Source organism: Sus scrofa, chromosome 13 (assembly GCF_054392235.1).
Source record: "Sus scrofa isolate SSC_HxYL_T2T_F1_AM1 chromosome 13, Sscrofa_HxYL_maternal_Yorkshire_Landrace_v2.0, whole genome shotgun sequence".
NCBI lineage: Eukaryota > Metazoa > Chordata > Mammalia > Artiodactyla > Suidae > Sus > Sus scrofa.
Genome location: NC_139395.1, coordinates 208739538 through 208753178, shown reverse-complemented (window position 1 = coordinate 208753178; position 13641 = coordinate 208739538). Strand labels below are relative to the sequence as shown.

The 13641-nt window shown below is 35.4% G+C and overlaps 1 protein-coding gene across 1 annotated transcript in view; it reads right to left on the bottom strand.

Annotated features, from left to right (window-relative positions):
- Positions 1-487: 487 nt before the first annotated feature.
- LOC146397855 (uncharacterized) overlaps positions 488-13641 on the bottom strand; it is a 59336-nt gene continuing 46182 nt past the window's right edge. Inside the window, exons 4-5 of the mRNA XM_084991924.1 lie at positions 10158-10265; positions 488-619 (exon numbers count right to left, since the gene is read on the bottom strand). Of these exons, the coding sequence (XP_084848050.1) occupies positions 10198-10265 (68 nt within the window). The 3' untranslated portion in view covers positions 488-619; positions 10158-10197. The remainder of the gene's footprint in view (positions 620-10157; positions 10266-13641) is intronic.

The following is a 13641-nucleotide window of genomic DNA, read 5'->3' as shown; positions in this document are numbered from 1 at the left end:
TCTCATTAAGTATGTCCTTTATTTTCATAAAATACCAGTCAAGAACGTTAGACTTAAAAATCTCTGGTTACTTCTGTATCTTTTATGTTCTGTTTTTTTTTCATTTTTACTTTTTTTCTTTTATTTGGCCCAAAGAAGTTTCTGGGTTAGGGATCGAACCCATTCCACAGCAGTGACCTAAACTACTGCAGTAACAATGCAGGATTCTTAACCTGCTGAACCACGGGAGAACTCCTGGTTCTGCTTTAAAAATAATTAAATAACCAAACTTAGAATTAATGATTATTTTTTACTGCACACTTTTTATCTCTTTAATGAAGCTACTCACTGTTTCAATGCTGTTACCTTATCTGAGAGTTTGAAAGAGATCACAGACTATTCATGGATGTCATAAAGATCTGTTGAAATCAGAACTAAATTGAGAAAGTGCAGTGATATGCTTACAGAATATTTCTTTAGAGCCCAGATTCATTCACATATCTCTCTGTGTGTGTATTTATATATGTGTTTATATATATACATATTTATTCTTCAGTTGCAGTTGATTATGACAGAAGATTCAGTGGTGTCAGAATACAGCATTGTCTGATCTATTTCATCCATGTCCACATATGTGCACCTACAAATAAATGTGTGAAGAGAACAGCAGTTATTGTTTTTAATCTTTGTTGGTTTATATGAAATTTTTCTTTTGCTATTTTGTTCTGTTTTTATTGTAGCATGGCAAATATTTACTATTAGTCATAGGACCTATTGTTCATTCAAATTCAAATCCTAAGCATGTATCAGGATATGTCTGCTTGGAAAACATTAGAACATGTATTCATTTGATTATAACCCTCTGAGAGTAAGGGTTTTACCTTATTCACCATTACCACATGCACCATGATTTCTAGTGAGTAGCTTGATACAAGGAAATTAATTAATTAATTAATTAATTATTTTTCAGGGCCACGCCTGCAGCATAAAGAAGTTCCCAGCCTGGGGTCGAATCAGAACTGCAACTACCAGCCTACACCACACCCACAGCAATGCAGGATCTGAGCTGTGTCTGTGACCTACACCACAGCTGATGGCAACACCAGAGCCTTAACCCACTGAGTGGAGCCAGGGATCAAACCTGCGTCCTCGTGGATACTAGTTGGGTTCGTTACAGCTGAGCCATAACAGACACTCCCAGAAATGTCTTTAAAATGTGAAGACAAATAGATTTATAGGAATATAAGTAAACGTCTGTATACACAGTGACCTATTACTGAATAAGGTTCATACTATATTTTTAGAATTTTTGAGCCAACTTCTAAACATTAAAAAAATTACATAAAAATTTAATGTTCTGATTTATTTGTTACACTTATTTATTTTCAATAGAAAGATCTGGGGATATGAGCCCTGTATCCCTGTAGAGTACTGTTGGGTGGAGCCGAGAAAGGGCTACCTCCTTGAGTCAGGTGGCACATTCTGTATGTCACAGCTGCTTCCACCATTACAGTGTCCACATCCTGCATTCACAATGGGCTGATTCACTCACTGATAGCCTTGATCACCAGAGACATTTGGATTTGTAATCCCTCATACAAAATAAACACATTAAAAGATAACCAGCCCCCTGATAACACAATAGTTAACTGACTCCACAAAGCAGCACATGCTAACTAAGTTGATAATATAGACTAGACTTCATTAGAGGCAAAAGAATAGACAGAGAAAGGTGGATAGAGTTAAGTGTGATTCAAGCTGGACCTTTTCATTGAGTAGAGTTAGAACAGAATTACCTGGACAAGCATTTCCAGACATGAGAAAGAGCAGAAATAATTGCACAGACTTTGGACAAAGACTATTCAATAAACATTAGATTGGGGGTGCATAGTCCTTCACTTAGAAAGATCACAGAAGAAAAAGAACACTTGCCTTCTCAATATTGTCAGATTGAGAAAGTCTGTAATTGTTTCATTTTAGAAAATGGGAATCTAACACCTCAAGTACTGGATGAGCTCTTAACATTGAGGAGTAGGAGAAGACACTAAGAAAAGAAATATTTTAAAAATAAGTTGAAGGTTGAAAAATTCAGATATGGGTCCAAATTACACTTGTGGAGGTTTGGCAGAGAAAAGAAGATGAATATGCTGGATATTCAAAAATTATGTTAACCCCATTAAGCCATAATTGTCTTCTTTCATTAATTAATAATTAACATGGTAGACATTAATGCATTCTTCTTATGTGTAGAGAAAATAGTCTAGAAGTCTTAATGTATTCTGAGAACAGGACTATAAGTTTTCAATTTAAATAACAACCTAAAAAAGGTAAAAATAAACTAAAGGATTTTTTCCCTAAATGCATGTAATCACATGTATTATTTAATTTAGTGTTACTAAAATCTCATGTGTTGGCACTAATTTACAGATGTGTTCTGCACTTTGAAGAGTACAGGCAAAGACTAAAATAAAATTAATGTGAGTTCTTTAATGCTCATTCAGGATAAAATGATTGTGGCATTTATCCTTTCTACCTACTTGATTTTCTACATGAAAAAAAAAGAGATAATTTTTATGACACTCTCCTTTAAGTACTAGGTATGAATGATTTAATATTACGTTCCTTTGCTCACATTTTGACTATGTTGAACCAAAAAAAGTAAACAGTCAGATAGCATTAAATACAGTTTCCCTTGAAGATATTGCTAATAAACAGGTCCACTCTTCTTTCAGGAAAAATTTCAATCTTAAGTAATGATAAAGTTGTGTCTTAGTAAAACTTGTGGGGAAAAATACTGAGAAATGTTTTGGTATCATACTCATATCTCTATGGCAAACTTACTAAAAGTAAATTTCATTCAGTGTTACCTTATAATGGTCAATGATTTGTACCTTTATTTTAATTATTGAGGTATTACTAATAAAATTAGATTCAGGTGTGCAACATAATGACTCAATATTCATATACACTGTGAAATCATCACTACAATAAGTCTGGTCACCATGCACTGATACAAAAATTAGTTTGATTTTCTTTTTCATGAGATAAGAACTTTGTATGGAACCCCAAAAGACCCTGAGTAGCCAAAGTCAACTTAAGAAAGAAGCACTAAGCTAGAGGCAACATGCTTCCAAATTTCAAACTATATCACCAAGCTATAGCAATCAAATCAGTATGGTATTGGTGTAAAAACATACACATAGATCAATGGAACAGAATAGAGAGCCCAACAATAAACCCATGTATATAGGTCAATTAATTTTCAACAAAGGACTTAAGAATATACAACAGGGAAAGGACAGCCTCTTTGATAAAAGGTGTTGGGAAATTGGACCAATACATGAAAAAGAATGAAACTAGATGAATTACTGTATTACATCATACTCAAAATTAATTCAAAATAGACTAAAGAATTGAATTTAAGACCTGAAATCATAAAACTTCTGGAAGGAAACATAGGCAATAAACTCTTTGGCATTGGTCTTGGTGATGATTTTTTGAATCTGACTTCAAAAGCAAAAATAAACAAGTGGGACAAAATCAAATTCAAAAGCTTTTGCACAGCAAAGGTCTGTGTCTTTTCCCTGCATCCTGAACACAGTCTCTTGTGCTCAAGTAGAATCTATAAGCGTCAAAACTCATATCACTGAATCCCGATGTTAATATTATACAGTATTACTACCATTATCATATCTTCATCCTCCCCTCTTTCCAGACCTTCCTCAGTTTAATCTTTTAATCTTCTTATTTTAATTTGCTTCCATCTGCAATTTTCTATAAATCCAAAATAAGCCTAAGTAGATATCTTTATTCAGAAGAGACTCAGGAAATCACTTTGGATAAAGTTGCTTAAAAGAAGAGATTGAAACAAATTAAGTCATTTAAGAAAATTATTTCATAGTGCTTATTTTTAAAGCATTTGAACTATAAGAGCAAACGAGTGAATCTAAATCAATATCTAATTTCAATAGGAAACATTGAAATATTAAAACAGGAAATTTCATCAAGTTAAATAATTAAAATCAATGTGATTTAGACCTATGCATTATATAATCAGTTAATCTACTTTTATAACATATGGCCTTAATAATATCCAGTATCCCCTTACATAAAGGCAGCTGAGAAAATTTAAAATAAACACTTTTATGTAGAAAGAGAATTTGGGCTTCCACTACTAAAATTTATTTTAGAAGATAGATGCAACTTGGAGTTTATCATGTAAAGGAATTTCACAAAGATTTCACATCAACTACTCTGGCAATAGTAGAAGTCTAATAAAAGAGTTATGTGTTAATCACCTAAGTTTAAAATCCAATTCTTATCTAGACCAATAAAATTCTTTGTGGAAAAGCAGGCAATTCTTCAAAATTTTTTATGTTCTGATTATTTCTTAAACCATATCAGATTAAATGCTTTCTCAATGACGTGGAAAGGAAAGGAATAGTAACACGGTTACTTCTCACAAACTCTGAAACAAGTTCAAAGGGCAGCATGATAACATAACGGATTCTGATTTGAAAGCATTTCATAAAAAGGGGTCTTGAATCTGGCGGAATTAGCTTAAGGTAATGTCTATGAAGCAAAGCCAATTTCATTTATTCAGTAAAAACCCACTCACATTGGAGGAAAACACTTCCTAAAGGAATGATCTTAAAGGCGTATATGGAAAATAGTAAGTAGGAAATGGAAAAATAAATATATAAATCAATAAAATGTTGCTGACCTTTTTATAAACTTTTCAAACCATTATGAGAATATTATAAAACATTGTTTTAATCTGTATCAATACATCCAGAAAAATCTGGATAATTTTAGAAGTACACTGACTATTCAGGTTTTCAAAATTACAGTAGTCTCTTTTTGTTCTTTTAAATTAATGTTGGAAAAATAATTGTTTCTATTTTCTATTTTTGGCTAAATGGACCCTATTTCTTTCCATCATAATCTCCTCTTAAAATAAGTGTCGAGTAACTTCCAGGAAAATATTTCCAAAAGAAAAATCTGAGGATTAAACAGCAGATTTCTATCACTAGCTTTTCTTCACACAATTTGCTAAACATTTATCAAATTCCTCATGGGTGTTCATGGGAAAAAAATGCCAGGTGTGGCTAAGGAGGAAGCATTTAGATAGAGTTGTTCATGTATTTTCTTTGCACAAAAGGGAAGGTGTAAATGATAAAAGTTATCAGAAGTTAAATATTGATAGTTTATGAAGTTTTAACTGGGAACTTATCTTTTATCTTGCTTTTAAAGTAACTGTTATGTAGCTGTCAGTAAATACATGGTATGGAGTGTGGAAGGGTAAACAAAAATAAGCAACAGGATGAAGGTAGAGAAAGCAGATTGTTATAAGTGAGAAAAGTAATAAAAAGGAAGTCAAGAAAGATTAATGATCAGGAGAGAGAGAGACATAAATAATACATTCTACACAATGAGAATGAGTGACTAATAGAAATTAGGATACTTTATAATATCTAAAATATATATGTAAAAGAAAGTGGCAGAGAATTAAGAAAACAAAAAGCTGCAAGGAGGAGTTCCCATTGTGGCTCAGTGGGTTGAGGACATGATGTTATCTCAGTGAGGATGTGAGTTCAATCCCTGGCCTCACTCAGTGGGTTAAGGATCCAGCATTGTCGAAAGCTGTGGCATAGAGCACAGACGCAGATCAGGTTTGGTGTTGCTGTGGCTGTGGCATAGGCTGCAGCTGCAACTCTGATCCAGCCCCTGGCCCAGGAACTTCCATATGCCACAGGTGCCATAAAAAAAGAAGAAAGAAAGAAAGAAAGAAAGAGAGAGAGAGAGGGAGGGAGGGAGGAAGGAAGGGAAAGAGAGAGAGAAAGAAAGGAAGGAAGGAAGGAAGGAAGGAAGGAAGGAAGGAAGAAAGAAAGAAAGAAAGAAAGAAAGAAAGAAAGAAAGAAAGAAAGAAAGAAAAAGAAAGAAAGAGCAGTGAAAGAAATACTAAGATCAAAAGAGAAAATTAATACATGATTTTGAAAAAAAAAAGTATGAGAATGCAGTGTTTATAAAGATGAAAATATGGGTATCAATGAAAATGAGAGCAGGATTAATGAATAGAATTCATGGGAGGTTTGAAAGAATATTGCTGGGAAAATACACAAGGGAGTTTATTAGACAGGAGCAGCCAAATCCTCGGGAAATCCTGCCAGCAAGATAAGACTGTAAGTGTTTAAGGGGGAAAAAAAAACAGACAACAAAACAAACAACAAAAAATACAAAGAAAGTAAAGCAGATCAAGAAAATATGCATATGACAAAGACATAATGGGACTTGCATAGCTTAATACATTTACTATCTGACTTTAGAAAACATCAATCCTTGGACTAGCAGATGGCAGATGGTGTTAAAAATGGGCAAGAAATAACATTATTGCAGTGGTTTTCATAAAATTATTGCAGTTTACAAGTGGACAGCTAATGACACCATGTCTATTTTTCCAATGATGTTTTTATATTTCAGTAAACATTATACTGACTCAAGTTTTGTTTTTTTAAAAGGCAACAGAAAATGGTAGTAGATTTTAGTAGTACAGATAGTAGAAAGCAAATATTTCCTTGTGAACCAGGCTATATGCAAAAACTCCCATTAGAGAAAAACATGCTCATGGAACTGAATTTTTCTTTTAATCAGTAAATTCTAATTAAAACCACCCACTTCATAATTTCCTGAGCATGAGTAAGGCATGTCTTTGGCTAATATTATTTTCTTTAGTTTTTTAAATTTTAGCTATGGACATTACTATATAGTCTATTCTACTGGAAAGTCACTGCACTCTACCGTGCTGCACAGGGCATTTAACTATTCTGATACACATCTCTATTTAAATCAGCTCCTCATATCCCCACACAGACGGGTGTGTAATACAGTCTCTAGAAGCAAAGAGCTAATTCTCTGTGATCATATTTCATCTCTCTTTATAATCTAATGGTACATACTTTGTATAATCAATTACTTACAAATCCTCTATATTGTTCATGAATGGTCCAACTTTGAAAACTCGCCCAAGAAGTTTGGATCAGCCCTGATTTGTAATGTTTCTGAGTTCCATGGTTCCACCATGACTTATTTCAAGCTACCAATATGGTGACACTGAACATGGACTTGAGAGATGTACATAGTTGTTCTTGCAAGACAAAAGAATCAGCCCAGCACAGAGCTTATTTAGAGTCTTAATACCTTTTTAGCCTTTATTTCAAAAATCGGATCCTGCTCCTAGAAAGCAGTGGCTTAGTCTTCTTTAGGGAGAAGTCTGTTTGCCCCACCATGATATAGACTTGAGGCTAAGTACATTATAGGGGTAAATCAGGTTAAAATGTGTAATAGTTTCCAAAGGAAATTTCAGTTTTCTGTGGTATTAGATTGGGAGCTAAACTTCAAACACAAATAGCTACCTTACCCCCGGATTTTCAGGCCCTGACAAATGTGATCATTGCACCTCGTTATCAATTCTTGTAAAGCTTCTCTTTGATCTGAATAAATATGCTCATCATAAATATGGATTTTGTGCATTACATAAATATTCAATATTAAATTGAATATTTCACAATACTTAGACTCAATTTCACACATAGCAGAGGAAAACTTCAGAATAACCAAAGACTGCAATGAGTCTATGTTTTCTTAAGATATAAAAATAGATTAGAGGCACTATTTTACAGAAGAATATGTTACTGAAATTTGAGCAGTTTAAGTCATCTGTGTTCAAACACGAACAGGAAATGATAGTAACACAGATATTGATATACATGTCAGGCATCTTTTGGTAAATCAAAATCATAAGAGAAAAATGAATAAATCCTTCATCTAAACAGCTGAGCAGGTTGCTGTTTTAGTTTTAGATACCTAAGATTTCTTGTGCAGGTAAAAAATGAAAAAATTGAAGCACTGTATGACATATGTATAATAGTGGTTTCAAATTATGTTAGTAAAACATGAAATCTTTTATCAATATAACATTATCATTCACATCATAAGCTTTTACACCAAATGGGAGAAATTAAAAAAATAGTTTTTATGTCCAGTGATGAAAAATAGATGTCAAAGGACAATTATAGTTATATGAAACTACAAAAAAAAAGAAAAAACCCACTGTGTATTGTTAATATCCAACATCAGCTCTGTGACTTAGAAGTACATAAAATAATCAAAAGTATATGAAGAAATAATACAAACTGGGCATCCTCCGTCCATGCAAGGATGATCAATGGTCACTGCCATTCTGTGTCACAACTATGATGATTTCAGGAGAGGGGAAAGTCCTGGCAATTATTTGAGCTACTAAAACATATTAGGTCTGATGATCCTTAGAACCAATGAAAAATAAGTTGGGTTAGCCACAGGAGGGAACCTAATGAAATAGAGAACAATTCAATGCAATGATTTTATGTATTATTATTTTTTTTTTTTTTTTTTTTTTTTTGCTTTACAGGGCCACACTGGCGGCCTATGGAAGTTCCCAGGCTAGGAGTCCAATCAGTGCTACAGCCTCAACCTACACCACAGCCACAGCAACACCGGATCCGAGCCATGTCTGTGACCTAGACCACAGCTCAGGACAATGCCAGATCCCCAACCTATTGAGTGAGGCCAGAGATCAAACCTACATCCTCAGGTATACTAGTTGGATTCATTTCTGCTTTGCCACAATGGGAACTCCTATATATTAATTTGAAAATACTCCCTATCATGCAAACATTTTCAGTGATGTCAATTGCAAAATTAACATTAATTTATTTCCTAATGCTGCTTTTGATGTATTGATGAGCTCTATAAAACCTTATGCCTCTCAAAAGCTGTGTCCTCTTTAAGGAGTCAAATTAGGAGACACATTACAATTATAAATTGAGATAACACTCTAAACATTTTTTTAAAGCAAGTTGTTCAAACTCAGCAACTAATTTGAATGGATTGTAGAACCATGCAATTACATTTACCAGTGTTCAGAGCACCACATTCTGGAAAAGAGTCAAAGAAACAATATCTCAAAAAGGTGATTCATTATTTTTATCAGCTTGAATGCCTAAGTGAGAAAATGAGCACTGATTTCAACCATGTTAAAATTATGGGAGAGGATGTCTCGTTTTTTGCATTACTTAGCTCTACTAAAAAATTAGGAGGTCCTGTTGTGGCGCAGCGGAAACAAATCTCACTAGTATCCATTAGGATGAGGGTTTGATCCCTGGCCTTGCTCAGTTGGTCGGGGATCCAGCATTGCTGTGAGCTGTGGTGTGGGGTGTAAATGTGGCTCATACCCCGAGTTGCTGTGGCTGTGGTGTAAGCCAACAGCTTTAGCTCCAATTCAACCCCTAGCCTGGGAACTTCTATATGCTGTGGTGCAGCCCTAAAAAGCAAAAAAAAAAAAAAAAAAAAAAATTAAAATTAAAAAAATATATAAATGTTTGAAGCTTAGTATCTCAAATGTTTTCCTTATTATTGAAAGTCTACTGTCATTAATTAAAAGGAACAAAAAAGAACAAATGAATTTAATGGCCAACAAAGAGTTGACCAATTTAAAGATTAATTTGGCGCAGTGTAAATGAATCCAACTAGGAACCATGAGGTTTCGGGTTCCATCCCTGGCTTCGCTCAGTGGGTTAAGGATCCGGTGTTGTTGTGAGCTCTGGTGTAGGTTGCAGATGCAGCTTGGATCTGACATTGCAGTGGCTGTGGCATAGACTGGCGGCAACAGCTCCGATTAGACCCTTAGCCTGGGAACCTCCATATGCGGGTGCAGCTCTAAAAAGACAAAAAAAGAAAAAAAAAAAAAAAAAAAAAAAAAAGATTGATCTATTTCAAAAACACCCTTACAGAAGAACCCATAATATTTTTCCAAATATCTGGACACTTCATGGCCCAGTCAGGTTGACACATAAATTAACTATCACAAGTATCATTTTTTTTATATAGTTCTAGATTTTGTTTGCTAAAATTTCATTAAGAACTTTTAAGTATAAGTTCACTGGGAATTGGTCAGGTTTTGCTTGGTTTTGGTAATAGGGTAATGCTGGCTGTATCGAGTGAGTGGCAAATTGCTCCCTCCTCTTATGTGAATCAGTTTTACTTATAACTTAAATGTTGCATTCATTTGTGTACTTTCCTTTGACAGTTTTCAACCACAAATTTAACTTTTTAAATTCTTTTAAGATCATTCAATTTACCTGTTGCACCTGCTTTGCTGGTGTAGTTCAAGGAATATACTCATTTTATCCAAGTTGTTGAATGTATTGGCAGAACCTGTATTAGTCCTAAATTTTCTCGAAGCAGACCTGGAGACAGAATGAAATATGCAAGGCAGTATCAGAGGAAATGCTTGTGAAAGAAAATGTAGAGGAAGGAACTAAAAAAACTTGGTAGCTTCTATTTCCAGCTTTTTTAGAATTTAGATGCTGTGTGAAAAGTGTCATGAAACAGCCATGATAGGAGAAGCCAAGCTACATGGAGAGTCCTTGGAAGATGAGACGTCAAATGGTGACACCAACTCAAAAGTGGGCCCTCCAGACCCGCAAACTCCAGAAGACACCACGAAAATGACAGTAAAGCTGTGAAGTTAAGCTTTTCCTAAATTCCTTACCCACACAATGTAAGAAGAACAAAATTATTCTTTTGGAATAACTAGTTAAGCAGCAATAAGTAACTAAGATAGGGGCGACTGAAGAATAAGAGAAATTTCCAGTCCATCTGTCTAGGAGCCAAGCAAATCTAGCTTCCAAAATTAGAATGTAAAAGGGAGGCTTATAGAAAGTTCTATGAGGATCCGTCAGCTCTTAGGGTCCATGTTAAATATCTGGTGATGGGCCTGGCATCTTATCTGGTCACCAGGCTACCAGTCAAATAAAATAAAATAAATAAAGAGCTGGGTACAAATCCTAGGAGAATAAGGGCAAATACTTTTATGTCTGTCTATCACCACATCTAACCATGGTGACTTTTGGAAAGTAATGGCTATGGGATTATCTCTGGCCAAATCTAACACAGAATAACATAGGGAAGAGATTACTGGGAAATACTATTTTTTTTAAATATATATTTTATTTTATTTTATTGTTTTATGTCCTCACCTGTGGCATCTGGAAGTTCCCAGGCTAGGGACCGAATCGGAACTGCAGCTGGAGTCTATAACACAGCCACAACAACACTGGATCTGAGCCATTTCTGTGACCTACACTGCAACTTGCAGCAATGCTGGATCCTTAACCCACTGAGCAAGGTCAGGGATCAAATCTGCATTTTTATGGACACTATGTTGGGTTCTTAATCCACTGAGCCACAACGGGAACTATAGAAAATATTGTTCCCAATGTGAACAGGTTAATAACAGTAAGGTTCAGGACTCATAGAAATTTTAGAATCATTTTATCAAGTTCCAATGAGAAACCTGGTTTGGATTTTGCTTGGAATTGCATTCAATCTAAAGATATGTTTCCTGCTTTGGACTTGCTACTTTTACTATTGTAAGGTTTCTTGCCCAGGAACATAGAAATATATTTTTCTTTACTGCTCAGCACTCATGGTGACAACTGCATTTGAGGATTCTAGAGTTTCTTCATTTCGAAAATAAGAAACAAACTGCTTTTTCATTTTCAAGCCTATTCTCCTGGCCTTTCCCACTTCTTTTGGAATTTCTCTTGGTACACCTTAAAAACTCTAGATTTATTCACCGTGGTTTATTTTTTCAGTTGTTCAATAAATCTTATTTATTTTATTGACTATTTTAATCCAATTCTTTTTTATGTTGTTATATACTTGTTTCATTCATACCTAATCCATTTTCCTCCATGTTTTCTTGTTCATTATAACATAATTTTTCCTTCCTGGAGTATCCTAAATGCACTTACCTGAAAGACTATGTCAATCCATTCCTAGAAAAGCAATTTCATCTTGAGTGGATTCATATTTTGAGTCTTCATTTTGCTGGCTGCCATTCTTAGCGATAGATTTTCTTTGCCTTTGAGATTATTTTGAGCTAGAGACTTTAGCATTTGTGTTCCTTCTCTTTGGGCTCTGCTTGACTTCCTATTTGTCCTCCAACCACATGGTGACATTGAAAATGTGGAAAATCAATTCAATTCATTGTTGAGAGACTCTTCCTTTGTCCCCCCACTTCCCTAAGCCCAAAGTATCAACTACATGTCCAGACAACAGATGCCTCATTTTCTTTCAGTGTCCTCACAGGGGTAGCAGAGCACTTTCTAGAGCCTAACTTGTCACTCTCTTGCATGCCATGCTGGCCCCTGTCTTGCATGGAATTCTTGTAAGGAGCATTAACAGGAGGAACCTTGTTCTCCACCACCATCTGTTTCTGAATTTACAGCTTGACAGCAAGCCTATAAGATTCATCCCACCTCCTATGTCTGTGCATCTTATTGAAGAGGTCAAATATGTCCTGTCTTTAAATATCTAATGTTTTGTTTTGTTTTTTTGTCTTTTGTCTTTTTAGGGCCACACCCATGGCATATGGAGGTTCCCAGGCTAAGGGTCTGATTGGAGCTACAGCTGCCAGCCTACAACAGAACCACAGCAACGCCAGATCCTAGCCACATCTGTGACCTGCACCACAGCTCATGGCAATGCCAGATCCTTAACCCACTGAGCAAGGCCAGGGCTCAAACCCGCAACCGTATGGTTCCTTGTTGGATTCATTTCCACTGAGCCAAGATGGGAACTCCTCTAATGTTTTCACTTGTTCTATTATATTGTTTCGTAGGCTTCGACTCAGAATTACAAAGATTTTTGCCTCAATTTTTTTGGCTACATCTTTGCTAATTATCAAAAAGGGGGGGGGGATTTGTCTATGCTAATGATCGCCAATAAGCCGAGGTGTGGTTTGTATCACCACTACTCTCTCTTTGGATATGAATCCATAGTCATACTTGCCACTGTCTACTAGGCTTTCATTTACTATTGACTGAAATGGGCTCTAATACAAGTATTTGTAAAACTACATTCTTCAATCTGTACTGTTGAAATCACTTTTTCTATCCCACTCCCACCAACAAGCCTTGACTTTTCAGTGTAAGAGCTTCTATTCTGTTGCAGTACCCTTTGCCTCCCAAGATCTAATCCTTATTTCTGGCTCAGCCCATTACTAGAATATTCAGTCTTTACATATGAAGAAAAGTGCAGTGGTGAGGGGACAGAAGAAATACTCCAGTTCGCTCAGAATCCATCAGCTACAAAACCATGGTTTCCTGCCCATTTTTCTAGCCCAAAGGAGAGATTGGGGGGAGACTAGAATGAGTGTGCTCCGCTCTGTTTTACATTTTCTCCCATTACCTTGAATGAATTTATTACCGTTATGTGAAATGAAATCTTTCCCAAATTCTGGTAATGAGTTAACTTACAGAATTAGTTTGCAGTGTAGTTCAGCAAGTGAGAAGATCGCTTTACGGCTATCTTAAGAATAAGCTGGGATAGACTATGCCAATCACTACCCGTGATTTTTTTTTTTTTTTTTTTAAATAGCGGAATTCCCTGGTGGCTCAGTGGGTTAAGGATGAAATGCCTGTGGCTTGGGTTGCTCAGCATGCTGCAGGCCAGGGATCGAACCCACAACCTCATGGTTCCTAGTTGGATTCATTAACCACTGAGCCATGACAGGAACTCCCTACCCGTGATTTTTAAATGAAAGCGCTCACAGATCTA